Source organism: Pipra filicauda, unplaced genomic scaffold (assembly GCF_003945595.2).
Source record: "Pipra filicauda isolate LSUMZ 115617 unplaced genomic scaffold, ASM394559v2 scaffold336_size1087642_pilon, whole genome shotgun sequence".
NCBI lineage: Eukaryota > Metazoa > Chordata > Aves > Passeriformes > Pipridae > Pipra > Pipra filicauda.
Window position 1 is genome coordinate 473,346 of NW_024104461.1, and position 14,155 is coordinate 487,500.

General features: G+C 50.1%; 1 protein-coding gene across 2 annotated transcripts in view; it reads right to left on the reverse strand.

The window, feature by feature from the left end:
* Window positions 1–14,155, reverse strand: part of MYO1D (myosin ID) — a 147,864-nt gene that overhangs the window by 101,963 nt on the left and 31,746 nt on the right. For both annotated transcript variants that reach the window (XM_027711871.2, XM_039384018.1), the window contains exons 4-11: window positions 13,316–13,481; window positions 10,643–10,696; window positions 9,672–9,767; window positions 7,967–8,083; window positions 6,606–6,809; window positions 5,030–5,175; window positions 4,829–4,943; window positions 4,014–4,184 (exon numbers count right to left, since the gene is read on the reverse strand). In XM_027711871.2, coding sequence (XP_027567672.1) covers window positions 4,014–4,184; window positions 4,829–4,943; window positions 5,030–5,175; window positions 6,606–6,809; window positions 7,967–8,083; window positions 9,672–9,767; window positions 10,643–10,696; window positions 13,316–13,481 — 1,069 coding nt within the window. The remainder of the gene's footprint in view (window positions 1–4,013; window positions 4,185–4,828; window positions 4,944–5,029; window positions 5,176–6,605; window positions 6,810–7,966; window positions 8,084–9,671; window positions 9,768–10,642; window positions 10,697–13,315; window positions 13,482–14,155) is intronic.

Sequence of the window (14,155 nt, forward strand, 5' to 3'; positions counted from 1 at the left end):
ATGTGCAGATGTGAAATCCAGTTAAATATTGATGTGTTTTTTCATACCACAAGAACATAAATTTGTACAAAACCAAGCTGCAAGAGCCTGTGGTTTTATTAAAGAAATTGATATTTTCTCAGAAACACCATTATGCAGAAAGAACACTTGAGCCTGTAGAGAAACATTGCACCCACGAGTTCATTTGTGACTCTTTTTAAAGTCTTCCTTTATATTTCTCCCATTGCTGTGTCACTGCTCAGCAAAGAAATGAGCCAATTAAAATGTGACAGCTACAACAGCAGGGCTTGTTCTGTCCCAGAGCACTCCTGGTCATCTGACACCCCTCAAACAGGGACCCCCCTGCAGATCCACCACTCCAGCTCAAATTCCCATCCCATCCCTTCTGGAAGGGATGTCCAGTGGCAGCTGCTCAGCAGCAGTGGCTGTAATAAACTCATCCCTTCAGGAATAGCAGAAGCCAAAAAAATCCATCAGGTTCAGCTTAATTAAAAAAGGAAAATGAGATAAAAAATGAGCATTTGTGTTACAGGCAAAAGGGGCAGGAGATGACTGCAGTCTTTGCAGGCAGCACAGGCACCATTTAACAACACTGAGGGCTGGGAGCAATATCTGCAATGCCCCCAAAGTCTTGGGGAAATAAAGGAGGAATTCAGCATGGTTGAAGAGCAGGGCAGGAGAGGTGACTGGGAGCAGGATGATACCCTCCAAAAATTCACCCGTGTCCAAGAGGAGAAAACAGATTGGCTCAAACTGACAGAATGGATGAAAAAACAACACAGAATATATTTTACACAAAATCAACCCCAAGGAGGAACCCAAGCAGTGTGGGCTCCAAGGTGCCCAGGAGGCTGCAGAGGTGTGGGAAGGCCAGCCCAGCAGGAGCAGGGAGAGCAGCAGGAGCTGCAGGGCTGACGGATGACCAAGGTGCAGCAGAACAGAGAGAAAATGAAGAAACGAGGCAATACCAGGAAAACAAAGTCATTTTTCTGTCTGCAGCTGCATTCCCAGCACGGGGCTGGGGGGGTGGAAAGCCTTTTTCTGCCACCCAAACACACAGTTCAAAGCAACAAGTCAATAAAAGAGGTATAAAGCCAATGCCAAAGGAAACGTGCCTGTGCTACCAGACAGGACACGGTGGCAGCACGAGCTCCTCCTAAAACTCATCCAGCTCTGGAGAGACTGGGAGGTGCCATAACATGGATCAGTGATTTTGTTGTTTGTTGTTCTGGTTTTCGTTTTTCTAAAAAGTGATTCTGTCCAAACTTTGTGTCTACTGAGCAAATCTGCTGAAATTAGCATAAAAAACGAAGAGCAGCAAGTCTCTGAACACCGGGGATCCTCTGCTTGGCTTTCTGAGAGCCTTTCCAGGAGGCTCCTCTCTGACAGCTCACGGAATTTAAGGGCTCTGAAAGAAAAGAAAAAGGGTCCCCACACATAACTGTTAAGAAAGGAATGCCCAGAGACAATGGCAAATCACATGGAGATGATGTGAACCATGGTTTGCCATTTAAAAACTAGGAGGTGAGAGATGGAACCTGAAAGGGAAAAGGGAGGAGAGAGGAAAACAGGAAGGAAAGAACACTCCACATGTGTATCTAAGCTGTGGAATTCTTTGACAATTAAAGAAAACCAAAAAACCTGATCTATTAAGGATACCAGCAGTGATTCAGGAGCTTCCTGGGCTGCAGATCACTGGGGAGTGGGAGTGTGTCTATCATGTTATCATTACACATCTGTCCCATGTCGATCTCTCTCCTACTTCCAAGACCCTCCTGCCCACTGACTTGGAAGACACAACATCAGCTGGACCAGCATGGACTGACACACTCTGACTGGGACTCTTCCCTTCACAACCAGCTGGTTGAGATTGATGTTCTCCACACTTTGAAGATTTGGGCATTCATGGACACTCACTGCACCTGATCCTTCCAAAGTAAACACCAACAGAAAAGAGTCAGAACTGGAAGAGGCTGAGAAAGCAAACAGTGATGTTGGGAAGTGCCATCAGAGCAGGCTGCACATCCAGAGTCAGACAGTTCTGAGAAGGACAACCCCTGCTCCAGGAACACAACATTTTGCCCCAAATGCCCAGAGTGGAAGTGTTCCCCTGGGTTTGTTTGGCCTTCACCAGGACAACCAAGGAGGCAGCTGGGATCAGCCAGGTGGGGCTCAAACTAGGACAGGGACTATTTAGGGCACAGCAGCCCCCCAGAGCTCATCCACAGGGAGCCAGGGGGGCAGTGGGGCATGAACTGGGGCTGAGGGTGGGAGCTGCTCCCAACACATCAGCACAGGATGTGTTTAGGAACAGCCTCCACCCACAGGGAACTTCCCGGTGTCTGGATGGACCCACTGCCCCTGCCAAGGCAAATCCCGACACGAAATCCAGCCCTTTGTTGTAATCCACGCTGGAAGAGGCAGGTTTGGAAAGCTCAGGCTTCCTCCAGCAGTTCTGGGTGGGAAGAGATCTGAGGTGCTGCTAAAGGACGACTGCAGAAACGTGAGGGGGAGGAAGAGTAATAATTATACTGAGAGGTTTGTGGGTCAATGTTTTCAAGGTTCTATCGATTTAGCCAGAAATTAGCAAGCCAGGCAGATCCATCATCCCCTCCATAAGCATTATTTATAGCAGGATTCCTTGTTTCCCCCTCAGTCTGTGCAGACAGTTCCTGACAACGCCACCTCCTGCTGAGCAACGCTGCAGCTGCAGCCTCGTCCTTTAATGTCTCCTTGCTGGGAAGGGACTCCTGAAGGGAAGGACTCGAGCTAAGAGTTGATTTTTAATGTTTTGTTTTACAGCCTCCCAGACACTTTATGAAATTCCAGCCCCTGAAGGACCATCTGCTCCCTCCATGGTGGAACCCCTTCCCCTGAGACCAAGCACAGGACAGGAACCCAGTTCCAGCTCCTTTCTCCACATCCACTGACCAGAGGCTCCAGAAACTGGAACACTCCCACCCCAACCCCCTGCAGAAGATCCCAGACTCCATCCCCCCTGGATGGGTCTCACTATTCCCAAGCATTAAAGGAAGCAGTTTGCACTCAAACAGGAACCCAGACTGGGCTTCACTTGTCTTCCAGGTGAGTTTTCCCAGAACGTGCCGTGTCACTGCTGGATCTGGGTCAACACTGGAATCAGGATCCCTGATCCCCCCCTCAGCTCGGGTGCACGTGGCAGGTGAGGTGTCCTCAAGTGCCACAGGGCACTTCAGGAGAGCCACATCTGGGAGGAAAGAGTGGCTTTGGTTTGTTTTCATTCCCAGCCAGATGCATTGTTTACCCTGGCTCCCCCGAGGCAGCCTTTAGCACATATCTTACACAACCAGGCTAATTTGCTATTTCTGACCTACATAAATGTTGTGCCGGGGTGGGAGGGGAGAGGGGGAACCAGCACTCCCAAAGCATTTCAGACAGCGCTCTGAGCGGGGAGACATCAATAAATTAAAGGCCCTTATTTGATTACTCAGTGTGAAAGATTCTCAAATTAATCAGGCTGGTGACCATTTTTGCAATCTGCTGCCAAGTGAGGAATAAATGAAGCCTTTTAATTCGCCCATTGTAGGCCAGACAAAGCCAGGCAAGGGGGGCCTGGGTGCTGCGAGGTACAGGGGGAGATGAGCACGGTGTGCAGCCAATGAAGAGGGGAAGGACCCCCAGCACTCCTGTGCCAGAGCAGGAGTGTGGATAATTTCACTGTCACTGTGCGTTAGAGCAGCCTGGGCAGAGCAGCACGTGGGCTGGAGCGGAGCATCGATTGGTTACAGATGACATCATGATGTGTCAAGGCACGAGCTCAGGCTCCTTTTATCCCGGAATAAAAGGGATGTGCCATCGGACGTGCTGGAGCTCCCTCTGCCGAGCCGGGGCTGGGCACTGCGGCTGCTCCGGGCACCTCATCTCACACTCAGCCGGGATGATTCCAGCCCAGCCACCCCTCAGAACCCTCCCTCCTTATTCCAGCAAAGCCTGGGGAAGGTGAAAGGAAGGTCTGAGGGTGCAGGAGAGGGTACCTTCCTGCTGGAGAAGTGGGCGTGCTTCCCCAGCTTGTTGTTGAGAGCCTCCAGGAACATCTCGTCCGTGACCCTCCCCACGTTCATGCAGGCGTCGTCCAGGATGGCAATGATCCCTTTGTGCTGCTGCTCCACCAGGTCCACGATGACCTGGTTGTTGAAGTAATCAATCTGGAGGAAACAAAGAACAGGGGGGTTTGGGACTTTGGCTGGAGAAAAGGGAGGGTCCCGGAGCTGACAGTGAGGATGAGGCCCAGTGTGCACAGGAGAAGCAATCAGCTCTGAGTCTGCAGATCTCTAATTCCAAATCAAACAGGCTACTCTTTACCACTTCACAGCAGAGAAAATCATTTTTCAAACCCCTCAGATACAAACCTCTGCTACAGAATGCACTTTAAAATGCTTTTTAGAATTCAGCTGTGTGCAGTCACCACAGTGACACTGCACATCCTGTCCTTGGCATCCTGAAGGGAATTTAAACAGGAAAAGCCAAGATTTTTACATGTTAATATCAACAACTAGACCAAATACAGAAGCACTCAGAACAGAAACACACAGTGATGTGTGTGGCATCACAGAGATGCCACAGCAGGTTTTCTCTCAGACCTGGAGTGCCTTATTCTCCCATATCTGAGGTGACTGGTTGGCTCCTGCCCCAGCCTGGTGTGACAGCACGTCTGCCAGGACAGCTGGCAGGGGCACAGATGTCCCATCGACTGCAGCAGGGACGTGCACGTGGAGCAGCCTCAGAGCTGGGACTTGTGCTGGTCCACTGACCTCAGCCCGACCCCTCCCTGCCCTGCCAGGGCACTCACATGCTTCCAGGGAATTCCCTCTCGCTGGTATTCCTCCTGCTCCTGCTTCAGGACCAGCTGAATGAAGAGCTGCTGCAGCTTTTCATTGCAGTAATTGATGCAAAACTGCTCGAAGCTGCCAAAACAGAACAAAGAAAGAAAAGGTGCTGAGTGTCCTGGGGAGGGAGAGGGCTCAGCACTGGGCTCTGCCACGGGGCTCACCTGTTGTTGTCGAATATCTCGAAGCCATAGATGTCCAGGACTCCGATGACGGTGTTCTTCCCGTGCACGGTGGTGTCGTAGCCCTTCACCTCGATCACATCGTTGATGTGTGTCACCATCCAGCAGAAGAGGCGCTCGTAGATGGCCTGCAGGACACACACCCTGAGGGCTCTGCTGCTCCTGCCCAGCAATTCAACTCGTGGGGCCTCACAGCTCATCCCTGCCCTGCCTCCACCAAAGCTATGGGTAACAACCTGCTAACAGTGAGCAGCCACTCACTGAGGAAAATATTCCAGGAAAATAGTTCTTGTCTTTCTTCCTAAACTCATTCATACAGAGTCGAAATCCCAGCGAGGTCACTGGGTACAGCAGCTCCCCAATTTGGTCCCAGTTGGCTTTTCAGCTGCCTAATAACTTCCATTCCTGAGAATTATTTAACAATAGTGAAGAAGAGCCAAGTGAAAGGTCAGTTATAGAAACCCAACGACTGAACACAACGGCAGGAAGATATTCCAGTTCCCCTTTCAAACAGAAAATGTTCTGTAGGCACAGTCTTCAAAGTCTACATGTCCAAAATGTGCTGTGGAGCTGGGCAAACACATATCAGGAAAAGGAGTCAAGTTAGTAATCAAGGATCTTCATAACTTCATCTTTTCTTCCCCTATTATTTGATTTCTTAACAAAGGAGGGACAACTGTCACTCCTGCCATCAGTACCCACCTCTGTGGTGGAAGGTGTCCCTGCCATGTAGTTGGAACTACATGGTCTTTAAGGTCCCTTTCAACCCAAACCATTCTGGGGTTATTAAAAAAAAAAAAAAAGATAACACTTTGGGTTTCCAACCTGTGTTCTAGATATTGCAGTTCCACACTCTGCTCTTTGTGTTTAACTGCTAAATTAATTTTATTTCACAAAACATCCCAGCCTGGATGACAGGATGCAGGCCTTTGCCTGGCCTGCAGCCCCTGCCCTCCTGCTGGCTGTGGGTGCTGGACCCCTGCTGGGAAGGGCAGGGATGGGGCTGTGCCACAATCCCCCCCAGAATACAGGAGTGTGTGTACACCCAGAAACAAAACCCACACGATGCACAGCAAGCACTGTGCTCACTGATCCACCCAGGAATGCTCCTGAGCACTGAAAGCTGTGCAGTTCTGACAGCAATTCCACACTGAATCCTTTCCTGGGGCATCCCTGTTCCTTGCTGTACCGAGTGCAGCTCGACCAGCACTGTAAAATATGAGTCCTTATGGCTTTTTGGCCCAGAAAGCAGTTCAGCTTCTCCATCGGGAAGCACAGGATGCCTGTCACTGCTAACAGATCAAATATCCACACCTGCATTTATCAATGAATCATTTCACTGCTTTTTATAAGGTAACGAACACTATAATGTTTCAATGTGGGATGAACACTGTATATTTAACTATGTATATCTTAAGCAGTGCACAAGCACATTTTTTCCTGTGATTCCAAGCACATAAGCACTTTGTCTCCAGGGCCAGAAGCTCAACCGGGGGCACAGGTGGGGGGAAGGTGTGTGAGCCACTGTCACCCCCAGGGACAGGGAGCTGGGACTCACCTTGGCAAAGGCATCCCTGCCATAGGTGGCCTCCTGCTCCGTGTGCTGCTTGTCGATGACGTCCCTGCCCGTGGCCACGGTGCGGAACAGCAGGGCCTTCTCCACCATGTCGGCCCTGGTGGAGAGCAGCTCTGCGATGGTGGACACCACCTGCCCGTTCTCGATCGCGGGAGTGTCTCCATCCACGGAGAACTTCAGGTTCCCCTGCAACAAGCAGGGAGAAGGTGGGTTCCTCCATGGCCTTTTGTGTCCAGGAATTGCCCGATTTCCTTTGTCCGCCCCCATTTCCACCCGTGTTCCACCTGCTGTTCCAGGCAGTCACTCTCCTGCCACACTGGAAGGGTGGGCCTTGCACATCCACGTGCTCACAAAGCTCCACCATCAGTGGAAGCAGCAAAGCCTGACTCAGAGCAAAGCATCCCTGCTCAGTGTTCAGTCCAGCTCTTGGGAAAAATCACATCAAACACCTCCTGAGATTTAATCAAACACCATCTCAAGGCTGAGAGTCCAGGGATGGGATATAAACACTGGATGCCTCTTCACTGCAGCCCACCACAGAACCACTGGCTGCAGTTCTCCTGCCCACAGAGGGAATGGGAATGCTGTGGGAAGCTGGCAGGTCAGTGCCACGGGGACTGGACTGGTAGCACTGCACCTCCACAGCTCTGCTCCCGGGCACCTGTCCTGCCAGGGCTGAGCACTGTGTGATCCCCAGGACTGGGTGCTCTCCCACCCTGCCTGTTCCCCACTCTGCTCTGCCTCTGTTCCCCCCAGCACTGGGGCACAGCTATCCCAGGGAGGAGAAGGAGCTGGAGCAGAGCTGCAGTGTTCCTTGCCACCCTCCTCTCTCCTCAGGGAAACACAAGAGCTGAGCTGCAGGGACACTGCCAGGGGAGGAGGCTCTGGGGGTCCCAGGAGAACCCAGGGCATTCCAGGGTTTCCTGAGCCTCGGAACATGGAAAACTAAGAGGTCTCCTGTGTGCCCTGTGCTCAAGCCTCACCATGCAGTGAAGCACTGTCCCTGCAGCAGAACTACCGTGGGGATGGTGTGTGAGGGCAAAAGGGGACAGAAGCTCCCCACCCCCTCACTGCCAAACCCCAACAGTTCCTTTTTCAGAACATTTAACAGCTCCCAGTACTTAGTGGTGTGTCTGGTTTGGGATCTGGAATGTGCAGGAATACATGTGATCTTCCATCCTCCCCGTGTCCTGTTCCAACCAGGAGTTTCCCTCACCACTGGGAGTTGTGAGCTGTGCACACTTTCCCAGCCAACAGACCTTCCAACTGCTTCTGCAGCAGGAAAATTGGAGCTGCTGGTAGTCCAGGAACAGCCCAGGGATACCCAGGAGCAGGGACCTTACCAGGTGGAGAATGGCTGCCACGATTTTGTAGACAGTCTGGATCTCCTCTTGCTTGAAGCCAATCACTTTCATGGCATCAGCCACTGCTTTGAACTCGGCACCATCATTGATGGAACACTGAGGGCAAAGAGGAGTTTGGGACAGCATGGGTTTAATGGGATTCAGCAAAGATTTCCCAAGCCCATGGGTAACAGATTTGTACTTTGATATTTTTCAGATGCAAGACACTGCCATGAGGTTTCCCAGTTTGTTCCAATGCCATCTCACATGCTTGGACACTGAACCCTGCACTGCACACACGTGTTCTGGCAGGTACAGAAATCCACCCCAGCACAACAGATTTCCCAGTGGAATTCAGTGAGAAAGAGCAGAAGTGGTTCATAAGAACACCCAGAGCAGCAGGGACAAGCTGTGCCCTCACAGACCCTCCAAGCAGGAGCTGCAGAGCACCAGCAGGAAACCTCTGCTCTCCACCCTCCTCTAGATGAGCCTCTGTCTCCCTCCTTCCCAGTGCCTGGGTTTGCTTTCCATGCAGATTTCCAGAGGAGCTGATCAGGCACCTCTTGGGCTGTGGGTTCCTGTGCCAAGGAGAATCTCACAAAAGCCACGGGGACATCAGAGAGCCTTTTGTTTGGACTCTGCTTCCGAGGGACAGCACTGGGGACAACTCCAGCTGCATCTGACCATGTGGGGAACAGCATCTCTGCAGTCCTGCTATGGAGCCTGACCTTGCTCTCTTTTCCTTCCTAATTTCCAGGAGGAGATCCCTGTTCAGTCAAGTTCAATCAACCATCTGATTGTTTGACTTCTGACACACTGGAATTGTCTCCTCCTCTGCTCTGGAAAGACACCTCTCAAAAAGTGTCTGGTATTTATGGACCTCAATACTCCTGAAAACAGATTCCCAGGGAACTTTAATAAATAGTTCCTTGTGCATCTTGGGGCCTGCTCTCCCAAAATCCAGGGCAGTACCTCTGCTGACAGCTTTTTCATATCACCAAAGATTTAAAATGCAATCTTTTCATGATCACTGTGGCCAAGACAGGCACCAATCATCACATTACCTCCATTCTATTTACCCAGGAGGTGCCTTTCCTAGTTGGCTTATTTTTTTTTACCTGTATCAAGAAATTATCTTCAACTTGTTTCAGCAATTTTCTGAGCCTCTTAATGTCTACTGTGTGACAGTCCCACCTAACAAGTTGAAGTCAAGGGCACCTGATCTTGTTGTCCTAAAAACTTCATGGGTTTGTTCCCTTCTTTCCTTGAGGCCATGAAGACTGAATGGTTCAGTAACTGAAATGTCCTACTGTAAAGAAATGAGTCCTTATGGCTTTTTGGTCCAGAAAACAGTTTAAGTTCTCCATAATGGAATGTCTGTCACTGGTAACAGGTCAAATATCTACACCTGCCTTAATTAACACATAATTTTACTGCTTTTTATAATGTAATGATTATTTTAATGTTTAAATGTAGGATGCACAACTGTACTTGCATATACACAAGTCTATTTTTTCTGTGATTCTAAGCACACAACGTGCTTTGTCTCCAAGGGCCAGAAACTCCATTAAAAATAAAACACCAGTGTCACCTTTCCATATTCATCCCATAAATATTGGTCTCAGCTTTGCTGGCTCAGCAGTGCTTTGAGCATTTCGAGCAGCACTCACAGTTTCAAGCCAAGCTGCCTCCCAGCCAGGCTCACCTTGATCTGTGCCCCAGGACAGACGTAGCTGTAGGCTGAGGGGTCCTTCTGAAGGTGCAGGGAACGTAAGAGCTGGTCAGAACCTCCCTGCAGGAGCTGCACAAAGAGGGGTTTAAGAAATGGTGAATGAAAAAACACCAAATCCTTCCTTTTTCTGTTTCTTATTCATCTGCTTGACAAGCAAAGTCACAAAAACATTAATTCCTGCTCCAGTATCTGCAGTCAGGAGCATAACACGTGTGGGATGCACGGTGTGGGGTGGTGGCTGCCCAAATCACTGCCTTTTGAGTCACAACTGTTTTTAAAAAACCAGCCTGAGCCTCCTCACAGACCAGCCCTGTTTACATCTGTGACATGCCACAGCTGTGTCTTGGCAACCACATTTCCCTTTGCTGCTCTGCACAGAGACTTTTCCATATGGAAATGACCTGTCCATGAGGAAAGTGCTAACATGCCATCACGGAGCACCGAGTAAGTGGGGAAAAAATAAGCAAACCTGTGTTTCCCTCCCTGCTAGGCTGAGAATCAAGGTTATACTAACAGGCCAACCATATCCCCCACAGGACACCCAGGGAACCACTGTACAATGTGGAAGACATTAAAAAAGACCTCCAAAAAAACCAAGGAAGTCAACTTGGTGTCATAAAATTACTTCCATATGCACTCAAGGCCTTAAGAGAAAACAGAGGGATTAGACTTGCTACAAATAAAACAGTGAGTCAAAGTCCAATGTCCTACCATATTTGTTTAGTCAGCCTCCTCTGGAGTTTATAAATGTGTTAATAAGGGACTGGAGGATGGAAAACAATCAGTCTTCTCATGCTCCTTCCCAGCACAAAGAGCTGAAGGACCCAAGATCACCCAAGATGCTGCAACAAGAGAACCCTCCAGAAAACACAGGAGAGGGTGAGAGCTCTGGGCACTCTGGAAACTGGACACAAGTGATTTGGTCCAGCAAAGGGGATACGAACCTGGTAGAAGGAATGGAAGCTCCTTTCTCCAGGCTGCTGCACAATCACACGGGACTGGAGGAGACAAAACACAAACGTGGGTGTTGTGGCTGTACTTCCCCAGCACCTCCCTCAGACAGGGAGCTCCCCAGGGCCAGGGCAGCCCCAACCCAGCTCCGAGCTGGGAACACCACTGCACAGCAGGGAATGTGGAGTCTGAAGTCTATAATCAGAAAGACCAGCTTGTGTAACAGCTGCAATGTCCTACTTCCACCCAGGAATCCCGAGGGGCAACCGCAGGACTCCTCGCGTGGAAGAGTCAAATAAACGTCATTTCAGTTTTAGGATGATTTAGAATCATAGAATCACAGAATTATAGAATCAGCTGGGTTGGAAGGGACCTCCCAGATCATCAAGTCCAACCCTTGATCCACTACCACTGTGGTTCCCAGCCCATGGCACTGATGCCACAACCAGTCTAACCTTAAACACCTCCAGGGACGGAGAATCCCCCCCTTCCCTGGGCAGCCCATTCCAATGGCTGAGCACCCTCTCTGCAAAGAAATTCTTTCTAATATCCAACCTAAACTTCCCCTGGCACAGCTGAAGACCCAGCCCTCTTGTCTTGCTGAGAGTTGCCTGGGAAAAGAGACCAACCCCCCCCTGGCTCCCCCATCCTGTCAGGGAGTTGCAGAGAGTGAGGAGGTCTCCCCTGAGCCTCCTCTTCTCCAGGCTGAGCCCCCCCAGCTCCCTCAGCCTCTCCTCACAGCACTTGTGCTCCAGTCCCTTCCCCAGCCTTGTTGCTCTCCTCTGGACCTGCTCCAGCCCCTCCATGTCCTTCCTGAGCTGAGGGCCCAGAGCTGGACACAGCACTCCAGGGGTGGCCTCACCAGCGCTGAGTCCAGGGGCAGAATCACTTCCCTGGCCCTGTTGGCCACCCTGTTCCTGAGCCAGGCCAGGATCCATTGGCCTTCTTGGCCACCTGAGCACACTCTGGTTCATGTTCAGCTTCCTGTCCATCCCCACTCCCAGCTCCCTTCCTGCCTGGCTGCTCTCCAGCCCCTCTGTCCCAGCCTGTAGCGCTGCCGGGGGTTGTTGTGGCCAAAGGGCAGGACCCGGCCCTTGGCCTGGTTGAACCTCATCCCCTTGGAATCAGCCCATGGATCCAGCCTGTCCAGGTCCCTCTGCAGAGCCCTCCTGCCTTCCAGCAGATCAACACTCCCCCCCAGCTTGGTGTCATCTGCAAGTCACTGGAAATGAAAAGCAGGCCCAGTGACTACAGACAAATGCTCAGGGGCCTGGTGGTCACCAATTCCACCCTCCTGGGACAGGCTGGTCACAGCACCCAGGGAATGCTCTGCTCTGCCACAAGGGCCTTGTTTAGGGAGCCCCAGTTCCACCCCAGAGCTCTCACTGCACACCAGGGTAACACAGCACAAAGACAGTTCAATGCACCAGACAGTCAGTCAAGGAGCAACAGATCCTTGTTTCATGTTACAGGTTTGGACACATGAGAGTGACGAGGCACAAAGCTGTGCCAGGGCAGGCTCAGGTTGGATCTCAGGGAAAGGTTCTTCCCTCAGAGGGTGGTTGGCACTGCCCAGGCTCCCCAGGGCAGTGGGCACAGCCCCAAGGCTGCCAGAGCTCCAGGAGGGTTTGGATGATCCTCTGGGCACAGGGGGGGAGTTGGGGTGTCTGTGCAGGGCCAGGGGTTGGACTGGATGGTCCTTGGGGGCTCCTTCCAGCTCAAGATATTCTGTAATTCCACGATTCTCTGTGTTCCTGCTGCAGTGCAAAGCCACTGTCTGTTAATGTTTGTGTTCAGGCCAGAGCCTCAACGCTTTCAAATGGAAACAAATTTAACTTGGGAGAAGTAGAGAATACGAAATAAACAATCAGGAGGAATAAATCATCAGGATTTAAGTTGCTGCAGCTGCAGTCCCAGCCCTTTTTCTGCATCAAAGTATCCCAAGTTAAATGTTTGGGTTTGTTGTTTTGTTTTATTTTTTAAATAAAGTGTTTATTCTGAAAATAGACTTCGGGGAAATAAAGGGAAGAGCAAAAAAAACACACAAACAAAAAGCTGTTGGCAGATGTGGTCAAACACATAATTAAAGCCAGACATGTCTCACACAACAAGAACTGTTAATGGCTCACACCCCTTTTCTCTACACTTTTACATATCCCAGTGTTTTCAGACACCACTTAATGACACGAAAAAAATAATTATGCTCAGGATCACTTGGAAGACATAAAAACAATGCTACTAAAACACCACACAAGGCTGTGGCTTCGTTCCAAAATAACACTTCTCAAGCAGACTGTTGCTACTGACAGCCCTGGGGATCTCCTGCTGATCCAGCAGGGAGATCTCAGAGCGGGGACTCACAAAGGAGGAGTTGTGCAGATGGCAAATTGTATCCAGAATTAAAGCTGAGATTAAAGTTCACACACCCACATGCACAGAAGTGCCTGAGTAATGAAGTCTCTTTCCTGGTGAGCTTTGGAAGCCATGGTGTCCCAGGACAGGGCACTGCAGGGACTTTACTGACTCCTGAGGGAAAATTGAGCCCTGGATTTATCTTCCCTGCCCTCACACCTCACCTGTCTGAACAGAAAACCTTCTGCTGGCAAAGCCCATATTGCAAGAGTAACTCCAGCCAGGGCTCTCACCTGGCAGTGAGGGGGCCTTACCTTTTCTAGCAGGTAATTATTGATGTGCCCACCTATTGGGTCTCCTTTAAAATCAAAGTTGATGTCCATGTACTTCCCAAACCGGCTGGAATTGTCGTTCCGGTTTGTCTTGGCGTTGCCAAAGGCCTCCAACACACAGTTGGATTTCAGCAGGATGTTCTTCACTCTGCAGGATGGAGGGATGGAAGAGGGAACGGGCTAAGTCCAGACCTGAGCCCTCAAAACCATGGAATCTGTTCCACGGGCATTTCTGGGGAAGAATTCAGCTCTTTGCTGACACAGCTGGGCAGATGTGGATGACATCAGCAATCCATGGGAAAGCAGCTGGGAGCTGCCAGCAGTGCTCCTTAGAGCAAGCAAGGGCTCTTTGGTTCAAAGACCAAATCCTGACTCAAAACAGCATCAAAAACTCAGCTCCTTTCCACATTTCAGTTTTGAAACCAATTTATTGAGCTCTTTTGCAAAGTTTATTGGAGGTTGGTGTTAAATCTGTTTCAGCAGAAAGGCACATTCTTTGTTCTAATGCTTTTACTCCAGCACTAACAGGCACATTTTGCAAATCAGGAGCATGTGAGCCTGGAAGCTCATGGAATACACTCCTTGCACTCAACATGCTGTCTTAATGTACCCAGACTTCGGGCAATTTGCCCCAGGAAAAGTGATTTACAATCGCTGGAAAAGACCTCTAAGATCATCAGATGGTTGGTATTGCTTGGAAGGTACCTCTAGATACTGGGGTTTTTTAATTTTTCTGCATGATTTTAGCAATTAATATTGCAAAATTGCCAGAGTAAAAGCAGTATCTGAAGAAGTTAGGGAACTGTTGTAAAAATCAGCATA